Source organism: Cynoglossus semilaevis, chromosome 13, assembly GCF_000523025.1.
Source record: "Cynoglossus semilaevis isolate Cse_v1.0 chromosome 13, Cse_v1.0, whole genome shotgun sequence".
Lineage (NCBI taxonomy): Eukaryota > Metazoa > Chordata > Actinopteri > Pleuronectiformes > Cynoglossidae > Cynoglossus > Cynoglossus semilaevis.
The window spans coordinates 17,999,134-18,016,361 of NC_024319.1; the positions used below are offsets into that span (position 1 = coordinate 17,999,134).

The 17,228-nt window shown below is 37.2% G+C and overlaps 1 protein-coding gene across 1 annotated transcript in view; it reads left to right on the top strand.

Moving 5' to 3' along the window:
* The window catches only part of gabbr1a (gamma-aminobutyric acid (GABA) B receptor, 1a), a 34,995-nt gene extending 21,498 nt beyond the window's left edge, over window positions 1-13,497 (top strand). Inside the window, exons 15-23 of the mRNA XM_025061548.1 lie at window positions 24-101; window positions 795-945; window positions 3,241-3,487; window positions 6,174-6,284; window positions 8,189-8,282; window positions 9,647-9,774; window positions 10,430-10,558; window positions 11,765-11,908; window positions 13,171-13,497. Of these exons, the coding sequence (XP_024917316.1) occupies window positions 24-101; window positions 795-945; window positions 3,241-3,487; window positions 6,174-6,284; window positions 8,189-8,282; window positions 9,647-9,774; window positions 10,430-10,558; window positions 11,765-11,908; window positions 13,171-13,449 (1,361 nt within the window). The 3' untranslated portion in view covers window positions 13,450-13,497. The remainder of the gene's footprint in view (window positions 1-23; window positions 102-794; window positions 946-3,240; window positions 3,488-6,173; window positions 6,285-8,188; window positions 8,283-9,646; window positions 9,775-10,429; window positions 10,559-11,764; window positions 11,909-13,170) is intronic.
* Window positions 13,498-17,228: the final 3,731 nt, after the last annotated feature.

Genomic DNA, 17,228 nt, shown 5'->3' on the forward strand with positions numbered 1-17,228 from the left:
TTTTTTTTTAACGAAACATCAAGGAGGCAGTTACAAGAAGATTGGTTACTATGACAGTTCACAGAAGAATCTCTCCTGGTTTGGCAATGATGTCTGGATTGGTAAGACAGACATTTTTACACTGTTTTTGGCCCTCACCTTGTTCCTGTATTTGCCTTCTGTTCATCATGCTCCTATTTATTTCTGTTACATTACTGTGATTTGACGTTAAACCATTTACCATTTTTAGGTCACTTAATGAGCCTTTGGTTCAAAACAGTATTTAATTAAGAAATGAAACCTCACTCTGAAAAAGCTTTGTGCAGTTTTTTGTGATCAATTGTTATCAGTTGTATTGTATTTTTAATCGCATTTTCAGAAGAAATAAAAAGAGCCTTAACAAAATAGTTATGACACAAGTTGTAACCAATATACAAGATAAACGATAAAGTCAAGATAAAATCATATCATGAACCAATAATCGAGATCCGTATCGTGAGTTTAGTGGTACATCCCTACTGCTGTGTCAATAATTTGAAATGTCATTTCTCAAGGTTTTTTGGGGGGGGGTTTCAGGAAATCCCCACGTATTCAAAGTTGAAAATGTCCCAAACATTTCAGAACCACTTCTTTATGTTAACAAATGTTAACATTTGTAACATTATTAAACATTTAAAGAAAGCTTTTGTTCATTGTAGGTTTGTTTTTTTGGGGGGAATTTAAAAGTTAAAAAAAAAAATCGACTGTGTAAAAAAAGCATTTTGTGTGGATATGAGCTTTTATTATCTCTAATTGAATTTATTCTTTCTGTTTAGGCGCAGGACCTCCAGCCGATCGGACTGTGGTAATTGAGGAGTACCGTTTCTTGTCTCAAAAGCTGTTTGCCGCCGTATCTGTCTTTGCTGGCCTCGGCATCTTGCTTGGCATCATCTGCCTCACCTTTAATATCTACAATGGCAATGTTCGGTTAGTTAACTAACGTTTTTATTTGGTTCACTAGTTTGATCTTTCCAGTAGGATTGTTTTCCCTGTTTAGGCATTGGTCTTTTCCACTTTCTACTCCAGGTTTCTCCAACCGTCCAAAAACACACTCCTTAGGGAATCAGGTTGATCAGTCACTCTAAATTGACCCAAGGTGTTAATATGAGCGTGAATGTGTGGCACTGCGATGGTATAAAGGTAGATAATGGGTGGATTGAAATGTATCGCCTATTTTTTAAAACTGCTAGACAAGACACTAAACTGCCGGTTCCATGTTCTGAATTACAGAGTATAATCCTAAATAGAGAATACAGGTCATTTTTGTGTGCCCATTTTCTCTGTAAACAACGGCAAATACATGATCGTACACATACTAACTTTCATACTAAACTTCTAGTAATAATTTAAAACACGAGGGCAAGGTCAATAGTTTTAAAGCAAGCGAATGTTTCGATGGCATCCAGTTTAAAAAGCTAAAACATGTTAAGCGATGTCTCACTCTCTATCTGGAATAGGTGAGCGTATAGAACAGCTAGCATATACACTCTGTTAGCGATTCTCGACTACTGTATTGTGGCACGCTGGTGTGCTGTGAGAGATTGTCAGGTTTGTCTTGGTGCCTCCGCGCTGCATTGACACACACCTATGAATTTTTTTTTTTTCACTGGGTGGCAGTAGATATAAAAACGACAAGCTGTGTGAGTTCTCAGTCACCCAGGCCATCTTATGTGTAACAGTTACATCAAAGGCAACTGGTCTCTCTTCTTGAAGTGGCTTCTTCAGTTCTAACTGGGAAAAAATTCTACTGGGAATGCACATATTCTACCTGTTGCATATGTCAACCTGAGAAACCTCCACTCAGTAGTCCTGGTGTCCTGAGTTATTTCTCCAGAAACCTCAAACCTCTTCTAGATACCAATGCAGACAGACTCCAAGGATCACACAGCCCTGTTTTGTACTCGAGTGATACCGGTGTACTATTGGGCTATAACCATCCTTCATTCACAATTTAACCCTTGTGGCGACAACATTCCTCCCTTTTCAAGTGTTCAGCCACTTAGGAGATAAATACCAGAATTTTCTCAGCTGTCAGTTTGAATTTTAGAAGCCTCTTTGATGTGTTCTGGTCAAATCAATGATTCACATTAACCCTTTGATGCATGACCCATGATATACTGAGTTAAAAAAAAAAGTTACTAAGTGTTTTTATGTGTTTTTAGACATAAAAATAAGAACTGATTTGGTTCTGTTTTTATACAACAAATTTTCTTTTTGAATAACATAATTATTCTGCAGTTGCAAAGGCTGACCACTGTATGGCAGTGTTGGGTGATTCTCAGGCGTCCACTGTAGAGGCTTATATGGCAACACTGCCATCAAAACCTATTCTTATCATAGAAAATTACATTTTAATAGCTGTCCACCGTAGTGACCGTCATGCATGAAAGGGTTAAAGCAAGGGAACTCCAGTGATCCCTTTCCTATAGTTATTATACAATTTACGTATATATATTTACCCTTTTACGAAACTCCCCCACATGGTTATCAACCCCTCTCTAGATTGTATTACCCTTTCCCACACAATTATATGCCCAGTAGAGTTGTATAATAGCGACGCAGAGCGAAGTGAACGAGAGAGTGGCCGACAGACAAGGGGAGACGCTGAGAGATGCGACGATGCATGAGCCAATCAGCGTGAGGAACAAAAGAGCGTGCTCAATTAGCCAATAGTACATTGAGAACGCATTGTATTACGCCACTACTATGCTGTGTACGATCTTGCCTAGGTAAATGGCGATAGTTCGCAAATGCGCTTATCTCAATTTAAAAAAGGAAAATCCACATTTTTAAAGCCAACACTTTCGCACGTATAATTATTTCATAATCTCTTTTAGTTTATGTTCTGCTATTTTTGCGATATATAGCGAAAATTTTGTGAGTATAGGATTAAAAAAAAAGTCAGTGCAATGTAGGGCGGGAAAGGAGAACCACGATATAGAGAGCGAACATTGCATTCAATACTAAAAGTGGAGTGTAGCTGTATTGTCATTGCAAAGTTGCATTCAATACTAAAAGGGGAGTGTAGCTGTATTGTCATTGCAAAGACATACTGTTTGTTGCATGAGCAAATATAGTTGAATTGTTGTTTTAATAATAATATTTTAAATATTTATAAAAGCTTATTTCGTTGCTTAAGTGATTGAAATGTTGCGAAGGAAGGTTTGTTCTCAACATGTTGTAATAATTGTGTGGCTTTGTTGGAATGTGTTATTGTTTTAGCTACATCCAAAATTCCCAGCCCTACCTCAACAATATGACAGCAGTTGGCTGCATGATGGCTCTGGCTGCGGTTTTTACTCTAGGAATTGATGGGCACCATGTCCACAGAGCATCATTCCCTGTTGTCTGCCAGGTAGGCGCACGCATGTACAAACACACACATACATACTGTAAACCCCTTTTGGCCGGGCTGACCAACCAAGATAGAAGAGAAGACTTTTCTGGTAGAAAATTAGAGATAAGGAATGTTTTTTTATTTTTACACTTTATTGACCCTTATATTTGTGAATATTATTTGAAAAAATAATATATTAAAATAATATATTATAAATAATAAATAATAATAATAATTATTATAAATATTTAGCATTAAGATTAGCTCGTAGTTGTTGTTTAGTCTAACTGAATTATTCAACAAATGCTGGAGGTGTCAAATGGCATATACTGTACCAGTAAGTTAGCTTGCTCATTTTATGCTGCGTATTTTTGTATTGACTACTGACACCTATTGGTAGAACTGTGAATTATAATTCTTTAGTTTTTAATTTTAACATGACTATTGTCCTGGTAATGTCTCTGACACTATATGCAGAATCCCATTGGACAAATCAATCATGGTCAGAGTCAAAGTCAGAATTAGCAAATAGCATTGGCTGATTAGCAAAGACACACAGAAGACAAGAAATGCCCTGATGGTACAGTATAAATCTAATGTGCTTTTTGTCTTTTCAGTTTAATAAGAAGAAATTTTTCAAAAATACTTAAATATCAATTAAGTTCCCTTTCACCACTTGTCGTCTCCATGGCAGCACTAGTGATTTAACAAAGTTTTTATATTTAATGCTCCTCCTAATTTAGCCCTGATGCATTACAGGGTAGAAAGGGTTAGCGCAACTGGTCTGAAGAAAAACAAAAATTAACCTGACAGAACAACAGCAATGATGATTTTTATAGTATCCTGAGAGACCCAAAAATGCATTATAAAAGAATGAAAGATAATAAATATGCAGCAGACTTAATAAAGTTTTTCCAACCTTCTCAATGCCATTGTGTATTTCTTGAGACTTGGATAGGACATCCTTCTTTCTCTTCACTTCATTAGTAAAGTCATCACAGACTCGCCGCAGCTCCACGCATTTGGGTCGAATGGAGTCGACGGCGTAGTGGTTGCTCTGAATCAGTTGGTCTCCATGTAGAGCATGGAGCTGAGCCTTCTCTACGGTTGGCTGAAAATGACAGGAAAATTACACTTTTATTGAACAAAAAAAAAATTCAAGTAGCTCACATCTTATAGATGCACACAAATCATGCAGAGCAGCTGAGGGAGGTTTATTAGAGAACCTCACTGTGTGCCTCTCAACATTTGGTTTCAAACCATTGGACCATTGGACGTTTGCCGTCATGGTTATTATGTCTTTTCTGTCTTTGCTGTGTAATAATGGTTATAATCCAATAGAGATACACAAAGAGTGTGAAAACAACTTTTCTTATTTCATTTATTAATAATTCATGAAGGAAATCAATCTAAATCTGATCTACCTGAGCTTTGTCAGCCAGTGTTGTTAGTTCTTTCAGAAGATGCTCGACACGGGCCAAAGAATCCCCGAAGACTGGCAAGCTGGTAAGGTTGTCTGACAGACTGTCCAATGACACTTTGACCTGGAGTGGGCAGAGAGACAGAGGGGACAGAGATGAGGACACGGAGACAAAGATAAACACAGGCCTCCTTTGGACCTCTCTATAGCACTATTGCTATTAAGTTGTTCAAAAATACATACACACATATACTTACATATGTGTGTGTATACAGTACTTACCTCTCTAAAGTCCTGTTCAAAGTGACGTAGCTGCAGACACTGCTCCAGCCTCAGATGATGTTTGCACCAGAACTGTTCAAAGGCATTGTCTGTTTCATCCAGTTGAGCCAAGAGCCTAAAATACACACACGCACACACAAATACAAATACAGTATAGGTTTACATTTATATTTATTTGTGTGTATAGATGTACGAGTATTGATGTACGAGTATTTGCCCTAACTGCTATGTCAAATGTATACCAAACATACCGAACGGTACCGAACAGTACCATGCATTGTCAAATGTGTCAAAGGAAGTAACAGTTACAATTAACAAATTAATGTCACTTAATTTGTGAAATTAATTAGATAAAAAAATTTTTACGCATGGGCAAAATTCCACAAAGTATATTGATAGACTATGAACTTCAGGTGAGATGCCTGGCATGCCTGCATGACGAGTGTAGGTTTTAAAATCAACTCTTAACGTGTTCTACAAACTAACGTCAAGATGACACAATAATAAATAATATTCACCTCAATGAAGCAAAATTTTTGAATTTTAAGTCAAGTCTAGTCAAAATTCCATTTGTCGAAAGTCGAAATTCACAAATCATATTTGTCTCAATTAACTTTACAGTTTGAAATTTTTACATTTTTTAAATTAAACTTAAAATATCCTTCTGGCATTACACAGGAACATTGAATGTTGATTTATTTTGATTTCTTATGACGTTTTTTTGTTTTCATTTCCTAAGCTTCTGTAAGGTGCTAGGGGACTCCGGTGGTAGTGCTCTCTTTACCAGAAGGATCGGCGTTTATACTCCTTAGTCCCCAAACAAATTAAAATGTATGCACAAAGGTGCAGTTAAAAAACTCCACTGCCCAATCCCCATCTGTATCATTGTCCGCTACAGCTGCTCCTGGATGAACCTGAAAAGTAGATTTAAATCGGCATGTCTGTTATTTTCTTTAATGATTACCATTAAGAAAGCCATTTCATGGCCGAGCATTCAAAAATTAAAACCTATTATTTTTTCCAGTTTGGTTCTGTTTTATAGTTTTGCTATTGTTGGTGGTGCCAACTATTGTAACTATGCTTTTTCTGTTTTTTGTATCATTCAAATTTTGACAGCAACACCTGGAGCCATGGAAACTTTATGTGACGGTTGGAATTCTGCTGGCTGTTGACTTCCTGTCCCTCCTGGTTTGGCAGACCGTGGATCCCCTGCACATTACAGTTGAGGTACAGTGGTGTCATCACCAATCAGGAAATGTAATCATTTGGAGGCTTAGGTCCTCTATGACAGCACATTAATACTAGGTAGATGGAAGTAAATACAACTATTGTGGGAACATGTAGTATCCAAACGCAGTTTTAATGTGTTGATAAGCAATTTTTTCATCCAGTGTTTTCACAAAAGCCTTTCACGTTTTAATAAAAACAAAAACTAGGGATGGCTTGATACAAGCTTTTCATGGCCAATACTGACAGACCTGCAACTAGGATCATCTGCTGAAATTGATATCAATCTGGCACCTTCTTTTCTCTACTAGCATGCCTAACTTAGCATATATGAATGTTGATAAGCAATTTTTCATCCAGTGTTTTCACAAAAGCCTTATACCAACCCCCCGCCCCCCGACAACCTGATAATATGTTTAATATTTATCTATACAAACCACTGTACGAGTTGCTGCCACCTAGTGACTGGAGGTTTGTTGACATTCAAGCATTACAGCAGTGGTCCACTTGCCATATTCTATTGGAAGCCCCTCAGACCTCCCTCCACCCCGGCACCTCACACGCCAATATTGTGATTCATTGACCACTTTCTAAGACTTTAGTGAAAATTTGCATTCAGAAAAAAAAAAAATTGCCCAATGCTGCTTCCCTTTCATTTCTCTCTTATTTTATTTTACTTTTTCCCAAAGTCCTCATATTTCTCCCTGTAACACTATCATTCTATGTGTACCTGGCCTGTACCATTTGCAGTTTTTGGAGTCTGCCCCGCTTCCTTCTTTCACATAATGTAATGATCAGAGTCTGCCCTCACATATGATTGCCTCTATGGTGTGCCTATCAAAATAACCCTTTCATGCATGACGGTCACTACAGTGGACAGCTATTTCTACAGTGGATTCTCAAGCGTCCACTGTAGAGGCTTATATGCAACACTGCCATCAAAACCTATTTGTGTGCTGCACATTTGACACCAACAATAACAATGAATTGCCAGCGTGTACAGTCAAAAGCTGCTCGTCATGTCACGCTTACATACGTTCTTATATCAGAAGGGTCTGGCACTCGGGCTTTCTACCCTTGCCCGCCAAACACTGGTACAAAGCATGGTAAAGACTGATGTGATCCCTGACAATCAAGTGTAATTTCTTTTGATGCCACTAAGGGGAAGCAAACAAAATGTTTAGGTTTATTCTTGAACTATTTTCAACCGGCATTCTACATCCAAACAATACTGAACGGGCCCACCAGTCAGATTTTGAACCTCATTTTGGTCAAAAGGTTTGTCTCCCCCTGGTGTGGAAGGAAGATGTTCAGTTATGCTCAGCACGGCTGGGTAATACCATCTTGGTGTATGGTGTATAAATACACTAGGTTAAAGAAGAAAAAAATGACCCTCAATGCAAATTAATACTGTATTTGTCAATAATCTCAATAATACAATCCTTAATTTCAGTTCAGGAATGTCGTCATTTCATACATTTCAGGAGTTTTGGAAAAATCATTTGCTCCAGTGCTTCACAAATAGTGAGGCGCATCCCCCTGGGCGAGGGGGAGAAGGGGGGGGCACGGTGAGGTGTCATGGCGGGAGGCGAGAGGGGCTTTCAGTCTACTGTCTTTACTCATGCTTGAACAATGAACAAGCCTCCAGTCACTAGATGGCAGCAGAGCAGCTCATTTTATGATTTTTTTTTTATATATATTCAGAGGATTGTATGCAGAATGCTAAGGGGGGGGGGTACTTTAACATACTACTTGATATCAGTATCTGTCTTGTTAGTAGATCTGTGTTGTCTTTTTCTAACAATAAAGGTTTACCTCAGGCTAAAGAGTAAACAGCATACCCACTTTTTGATGTTCTGTCTTTCTCTTCCTGTTTCTTTTCTTTTTCCTTCTTATGTCAATAGAAATTCACTAAGGAGGCCCCCAAAGAAGATCTGGATGTCCTGATTCAGCCGTTGTTGGAGCATTGCAACTCAGAAAAGATGAACACATGGCTTGGTATTTATCTACACTTTTAAAGTCTAAGTAAAATGTATGCAATACGGATGCATCGAAATGAAGATTCTGAGCCAAAATTAAAGGAAATTAAATGAAGGAAACAAGGGCCGAACGCTGAATACTATTGTATTCATGGCTACGACTGTATACTAATCTCACTAATATCAAGGCATTGTGATTCAATAAATTCATATTAAAGTTTCAAAGAATGAATCAAGTACAAAATTGTGAAAATGTTTGTTTAGCACATTTCAACAATGCGCTATATAAAATATAATAAAATGAAATGTTTAACTTGACTCCACATTAAATAATAATGTGCAGGCCTACTGGCCTGATAGGTAGATATATATTCCTGTAGGTTTTTTTTATATCTATGTATTTTATATTTTGTTTTTTTTTTTATATCTATGTATTTTATATTTTTATATGTCAAGTGTTTTTCTTCCATTTTTTTCTTCTATACGTCCGTGCTGAAATTTAACTGTGGAAATTCCAACATTCGTGTACAACTTAAACGCACCATTAGTCACAGACGGAAAACATTACCGGCAATGTTTGATGTCTTATGTAGGGACACTGTGGGGGACAGATGGGGGTTACTGTGAACCTGAGAGGGGGGTCATGTCCCCCCTTGTCCCTAGTGGCCTGCTGAAAGATTGTAAAATGAAATCTGCACAAAGTGCATCCAAGTCAAGTGCATTTAATTTTTTTTTTCTGTAGGACTATTACAACTGCGCATTCAAAACAGCTGAAAAATATATCAATATTTTATTTTTTATTTTCTTTGGTTGGCCTTTACAAAGTTATCTTTGTTCTGGAAATACAAATCAAAATATTGTCTTTTATTTTATTGCTAAATTACATATATGTACTGTATGTTGATAATATTTTTGGCAAAAGGTTGCACAGTGCACCCCCTAGACACAAATTGAATCCGTCTTAATCCACTCGTATCTAGATCGAATATTCCACATTAACCCTTTCATGCATGACGGTCACTGCAGTGGACATCTATTAAAATGTCATTTTCTATGATAAGAATAGGTTTTGATGGCATTGTTGCATATAAGCCTCTACAGTGGATTCTCAGGCGTCCACTGTAGAGGCTTATATGCAACACTGCCACGAGGAAAGTGATGATGACCAAAAGTCATCCTTCATAACAAGAAGGCTGGTGTCTTGTAAAAAGGCAGATGACATAATAAGAAAAGGCTTAAAACAATATGCTGGGTTCCATAATTTAGTATCTGCTAAAACGTAGGAGGTAATAGGTACGACTTAAACATCATTTACATGTGTTGATGATTTTCTTTTGAACTCCCTGAAAATCCATATTCTCACTGTTGCCTTTCTCCTTGCAGGTGTGGTTTATGGCTATAAGGGTCTGCTGTTGCTACTTGGCATATTTTTGGCTTATGAGACTAAGTCTGTGTCGACGGAGAAGATCAATGACCATCGGGCAGTGGGAATGGCCATTTACAATGTTGCTGTGAGTTGAGAAAAAAAAAAAAAAGATCTGAAAGATAATAATACTGTCCTCACATCCGAAATTCTTGTTTCTGGCTGTTTCTGTCCACAACAGGAATGCAGGGTGGTATTAACATGGCAATGGTTTTCTTTACCCAGATAACAATAAATAACAATGTCACGTCTTGAAGTGTTGTCTATAGGTGACAGTAATTCACATCAAGACTGAATGGTATACCTTAACTTTCTCTGCTGGGTCCCTCTTTAGTTCAATTAAAAAATGTTGCACCCCCACCACAAAAAAAAAAAAAAAAAAAAGTGTTAAGATTTTGGCTGAAAAATCTCAGTGATACAATTAGATGCACAAGGCTCTGAGTCTCAGAGAGAGAAAAAAATGGCTCTCAATTTATTCTTAAAGCTTTTAAAGAGATCATTGAGGTCATTGTTAAATACACTCCTGAGTGTGTATACCTACTAGTTGTACTACCGCTAGAGGGCACTCTAGGCTTGTGTACCAGTATCTACTACTCCTGTACCACTGAAAAATGTACATGTTCACACCGACAGCCGCTAGAGGGCACTGGTGCGACTTATACTCCAGAGTGACTTCTTGTCCGTTAAATGCGTTCGTTCTTTTATTCGTTTAACCTTCACTTTCTGCCCATGTTTGTCTGCAGGTACTGTGTCTGATCACCGCTCCGGTTACGATGATCCTGTCGTCGCAACAGGACGCTTCTTTCGCTTTTGCCTCTCTAGCAATAGTGTTCTCCGCCTACATCACCCTTGTGGTGCTTTTTGTACCGAAGGTGCTCTTTTTCACAAATGTCTGATTTTTCTTTGAAACTGTGTGAATGTTTTCATCAGTCTTTTTAAGATGAATGTTAGTTGTGGTCATAAACGAAATAAATGAATAAATGACCAGAGGGTCATTTGAGGTGGCTGTGCGCCGAAAATTAGGCTTATGTTTTACAATAAGTCAACTGTCAGGTTGAACAGTGTTGTGAGAGCGGAGAGGAAGATAAAGTTTATCTTAAATTTTATAGCTAAGCAGTTTTTTTTTCATAGCACAGCAATTATTTGCACTAATATAATAGATAGATGGATGGATGGATGCATGGATAGATAGATAGTTAGATAGATAGATAGATCGATAGATAGATAGATCGATAGATAGATAGATGGATGGATGGATGGATGGATGCATGGATAGATAGATAGTTAGATAGATAGATAGATGGATGGATGGATGCATGGTTAGATAGATAGATAGGAAATGTGAAGGGATGGATGGACAGAAATTACAGATTAGCAACTTTTAATTCCTGTTGGAATGTGTGCTAAGGCATTTTGTTTAGCATTAGTGTCAAACAGATTCAATTCAAACATACCTACTTTAACAATTTCAAAATTCACCAATTCTTATGTTTTACGAATCAATACAAAAAACTAACATGCCTAACATTGGTTCCCGAAATTGAAGTTGACCTTGAAAAAATTAAATTGCTGAACTGTTGAGAACCTTGTTTATTTCTTTGTCCCTAAAGTTGATGTTATCGTTAAAAAAAAAAAAAAACAGAAATCTTTTGGAGAGGTACAACTGAAATCATCGAAGTGCAGTATGTTTGCTCTTGAAAGTTTGCTTCTCCCTCTGTAACAGTATGCAGTGGTTCTCAAACTGTGGTACGCATACCACCGGCGGTACGCATACCACCGGCGGTACACGAGCGCTCTCTAGTGGTTCATGGGGAAAATTCACATTTACACATTTACATTTTCAATTGAATAAATCTGAATGGTGGTACTCAGAGAGCTCAATGTTTTCTCAGGCGGTACAGAGAATAAAAAGTTTGAGAACCACTGTCCTAATCAGTATTATCAAGTGTTCCATTTAGATCTAATAGGACCGAAATAGATGAATGGAGGCCTTGAGTACATCTTATCATATCAATATAGAACTGAAATGAATGACAGTTTTCTAGACTCTTTCTCTAACACCTTGCTTCTGTGGGCAGATGCGCCGTTTAATAACCCGTGGTGAATGGCAGTCGGAGCAACAGGACACTCTAAAGACTGGCTCATCTACCAACAACAACGACGAGGAGAAATCTCGACAGCTAGAAAGAGAGAACATAGAGCTGCAGAAAATCATCCAAGAGGTAAGAAGATCTAAAATGATCGTTCTCAACTTTACAATGGTGCTGTGCATCTCTCCTGAGTTCAGTAACTGAAGACTAAATATCCAAGGATATGAAAAGCTCCACCATACTACGTATAACACCATGTTACCTAACCTGCGCTTTCAAATATCCCCTGGGCCTTAAACCAACATAAAGCGTAAATATGTGTTAAGTGACAACATTAGAGTGACTTATTCAAAGAGAAACCTTATTGTAAATGCAGTACTTCTCAAGTAGTACTTCTCATGCGCCCTCCCCCTCGGAGCTGCTTAGCTTATACTAATATGTTCCGGAGCCACTCATAATCCAGAAAATACAGTAATTCTTTTAATTTAAGTATGTGCAACTTTGGAGACCACATGAAGACACGATATGGCAGGGTTGTCAAACACATTTTGGTTCAATCAAATTAGATGTCAAGTGGACCGGACCAGCACAATCATAACATAATGACAAAAATGATTTCCCTGATTCCATGATTTCCCCTTTTATTTTCCTGCAAATACTGTCATTTCCGGACTATTAGACGCTACTTTTTTCAAACCCTTTAAACCCTGCGGCTTAAACAATGATGCGGCTAATTTATGGACCTTTACGGGCTAACGGAGTTCATACCGCAAGTGATCAATGACGTTTCTGGTAGGCTACTGTGCGTTATACTAGTAGTGTATGTTTGTCCGTGAATGGTTGTGTGCGTATATGTGCATGGGACGTGTGCGAGAGAGAACGGTAACGAAAGTTGGCGTCAGTTTGAGCCCTGTTAAAGTGTTAGTTGGTTATACAGGAGCTGTTTATGTTCTGTTGTGCTCGGTGTGGCTGATAATAAAGACTTCCAGAAACTTTCCCTGTTTCTGTTTTACCTCTGCTGCGGACAAGCACAAAGTGATTTTTGAGTTAGCCCTGGAGCTAATGTTAGTTTCTGCCCTGGAGCACATTACTAAGTCTGCCCTCGGAATTCCATCTACGGTCAGAGCTCCGAAGCAGGAAAGAGCTAACGTGTAACCCGCCGTGTTACGGGCACGGTTCGGAAAAAAGCATTTATTTAATTAAAAGTGAAAACAAAAAAAAAATCTTTCTGTGTAACTATCCCATGTTACAACGTGGACACCTGCAGCTTATAGAGAAGTGTGGCCTATGTATGTACAATTATTCTTTTTTTTTTTTATTTAGTGGGTGCAGCTTATATTCATAGGCTTCAGATTAGGATGACTGAACTGTACTCTCTTTTGTCATATTTACAGAAAGAGGAAAGAGTATCAGCACTTCGCACGCAGCTGGCTGAGCGACATGCTGTACGTAACCGCAGAAGGCCCTCCAAAGGCCAGAACCACATTGTCCCACCACCTTCATCCCATCAGGACCCCAAGTCGATGCTTCCTCCACCTGGCTTCCCCAACACCGCCACAGACAATTACTCCCTCCCCGCCTCTTTCTCCAACTCCTCCAATCTCTATCCGACTGAAAGCAAAATGAGCCGCAACCACTGTCACAATAGCCAAATCCCACTGCTTTACAAATAGGTGAAGCATTTATGGGGTTTAACCCTTTCATGCATGACGGTCACTACAGTGGACAGCTATTAAAATGTCATTTTTCTATGATAAGAATAGGTTTTGATGGCAGTGTTGCATATAAGCCTCTACAGTTGATTCCCAGGCGTCCACTGTAGAGGCTTATATGCAACACTGCCATCAAAACCTATTCTTATCATAGAAAATGACATTTTAATAGCTGTCCACTGTAGTGACCGTCATGCATGAAAGGGTTTAGGGAAGGGTGCAAAACATGGAGACACTGTGACCTTTTATGGGGGGGAGGGGTGCGTATAGTGACACAGTTTAACATATATAGTTAAAAAGACAAGGCACGTAAACAACAGCAGTGCTTCAAAAGTCACAGATAGGAGAGTCTTAAAAAAGCACACACACACACACACACACCCACACACACACACAGATAGTATCTGCCATCAAGAGTTTTATTCCTACTGTGTTTTAGTTAGCAACACAGCACACGGCACAGGAATAAACACATCTTCAGACCTTCCACTCTAAAGGTTTCTGAAATGGATCCTTGACTGGAAAGGTCACTATGTCATTTGTCTGTGTCCTGTTGTGGAGATGCAAAAGATTTTCCTCTTTTTTTTGTGTGTCTTTATCGCCATCTTTTGCTTTAAGTTTTGGGATTTTGACAGGCAAATACAGTATTGGTTCTAATGTTCTCTGATATCTGATTTGTTTTGTCATGGAGTTTTTGTATTATTTGCGTGTTTGCTAAACCACTGCTGACTGAACGAGAACAAAGTCGATGTTGCTCACTTAAAAAAAAAAAATGGAATTGAATTATTTGAATCGATTTTTTTACGGAAAATATACTCTCTCTCTCTCTCTCACTATATATATATATATACTGATTTAGCAATCATTTTGAAAGAAAAATAATATTTAACAGCAAAAATTATTTTCAACATAATTTAATACATAGAAATGACAGGCATTAATTTAAAGAACCAAATATGTTTGGTTTTTTTTTTTTTTTTTGAAAGACGAATTATTTTAAAGTAAATTGATCCCTTCCATTATGTAAAGTTTCCTATAGAATATTTTCTAATATAATTCAAAAATGTGATTCATCTTTTTAAACGAACCTAACATTACATTAAAGAAAATGTTTTCATATGTCAACGAACTAGTTGTTTGTTTTATTTGCACCTATTAATTTTGGTTTTAGGAAATACACAGCATTAATTTAAAAAAAAATCATTTCTACCAGAAATACTCTGTAATTTATTTATATAAACTGAAGAAAAAAACCCATTTTTGTTTATTTTTAAACTTACCTTAATTGTATACTTCTAATGATATGTATATATAAAACAATTTAAGGATAAGAAATTGTCAATGTACGTCATGTAAAACAAACATGTATTGATCATTTTCGACTTTAACAAAGATTTACATTTTTTAGATTTATGTGTTGTCTGGAATAGCACTTGAATACAGTAGTACCTACTAAATACTTTCAGCTTTTCACGTATTTAAAAATCCTATGACACATGTTGGTGAAAGAACAGTTCTCTACGGCTTGTTGTTGTTGTACTGAGGCAGTGCAGTGAAATGTTTGATGGCAGTGGTTGGGACGTCAGATAAAGCTTTTTTTTTTTTTTTCCTGTCATTCAATCAATTCATGTTTTGCTTTAGTAATAAGGTATTTATATGAATGCCCTCGTATTTACTTTTATATATAGTGTTGACTTTAAAACGACATTTAAAGTTGAATATGAGAAAGAAGCTTGTACTGTATGAAAAACTGCATCTATTCACCAGGTTATCTGGACACCAAACCTCATCTAATGGCGTCTCGTTCTAATACTATTCAGTACTATATAAAGGTTAAGTGTTAAAGGCGTATATCAGGTTATATTGGTATCTGGTTTGTGTTGCATTAAGGCAATGGTTCCCTCTGCTGGGGAAAAGTTTTTGCGCCCCCATCCAAAAAAAAAAAACCCAAAAAACCCCAGGACAGACACACACACAGTGATGTTTCATCTTATTCGATAAAATGTGTTTAATTTATGCTAGCATTGCCACCTTTGGATTGAATTGGCAATATCAAAAACGAGTACAGAATTAAAAATAACAGCCTCCTTTGCAATATCATTATCATTTTACACCACCTTCAACTGATCATGTTTTTTTTTTGTTTTTTTTTTGCCAGTCTCTTGTTAAACATTTACAGCATTGGACAATATACTGCGTTATGTTTCCTTCATTCATTCCATCTGTGCCCTCCTCCCAGCAATGGCACTGCCACCAGCCCACGGGGGGCCCATTTTGGGAACCCTTTGCATTAACCCTTTGATGCATGACCCATGATATACTGAGTTAAAAAAATGTTACTAAGTATTTTTATGTGTTTTAGACATAAAAATAAGAACTGATTTGGTTCTGTTTTTATACACCAAATTTTCTTTTTGAATGTTAACACAATTATTCTGCAGTTGCAAAGGCTGACCACTGTATGGCAGTGTTGGGTGATTCTCAGGCATCCACTGTAGAGGCTTATATGGCAACACTGCCATCAAAACCTATTCTTATCATAGAAAATGACATTTTAATAGCTGTCCACTGTAGTGACCGTCATGCATGAAAGGGTTAAAGCGTCATAATAAAGCACATCAAAATAGCAGTCCAGTCCGGCGATTATGAAAAGATACATGCCAATGCGTATTAGGTACGAGTCATGGATACACAATATCATAGAAAATGTTGCGTCCTTGCTTTGCAATGTGTTGGCATAAAATACAAATGGATTGTTTGTTACATTGTAAATCGTTTACCCACCCCAATCAGTGCAAGTCTTTGTAGAAAAGGTGGAATTTCTAGCATGGTTCAACCGCTGGTCCTTCCAGTGGGATATTTAAATATATATATATACATTATATATATATATATATCCTGTCTGAAATCCTTTATTTTGGTCAACCTGAGTCATGGAAACTTTGCAAATGTAGTTGCGGTAGAGCAGCAGTTCGGTATAAATGAAAATGGCACAGTTCTTCATGGTTTATGGTGCATGTGATCAACCAGTTTGCACTCGACTTCCAGCTATAGAAGCGAACAGCAGCACATTTTGAAAAAAACCCAGTTCAAATCTTTTATTTATGTGTAGTAGGCCTTACTTATCACCTGTCAATGAAAGTGATTGTGTGAACAAATAAAGTTGTATTATCTTTCACAAACAAAAAAAATACATTGATTTTTGGTATATTTCTATGCACTCCCGTAAAAAAAACCCATAATGTTGCTGTTTTTGAGGATATTTGTGCAACTTTATAAAATAAAAAATTGTATCCAAACACATACATTGTATGTATGTATGTCTCCTATAAACACATTTTAAGGTGAAGAAAAGATGTGCAAAACATCAAAAATAAAATTATACAACAAATTTTAAAGAAGATTTAAAACGTAAGCAGTGAATTCTATAAAACCAGGGGTGTCAAACATATGGCCTGCGGACCAAAACCGACCCCTTTTGGAGTTTCAATCTGGCCCACTTGAATTTTGAAAAATAAAATAATTCACAAACAGTTCATGTTCAGGAAATGATTTGTAAAAATTACAGTATATCTCACTAATATAAAAATGTATCTAATGTACATTCTGCACGAAAACAAAATGGGAAAACGGTTATCTATACGATGTTGCGATTTTACAGGTCAAACAACAATAAGCAAAAAAAAAAAACAAAACAAAAACATTTTAGAGGTAAGTATGATTTCCTTAACTTTCTTAAC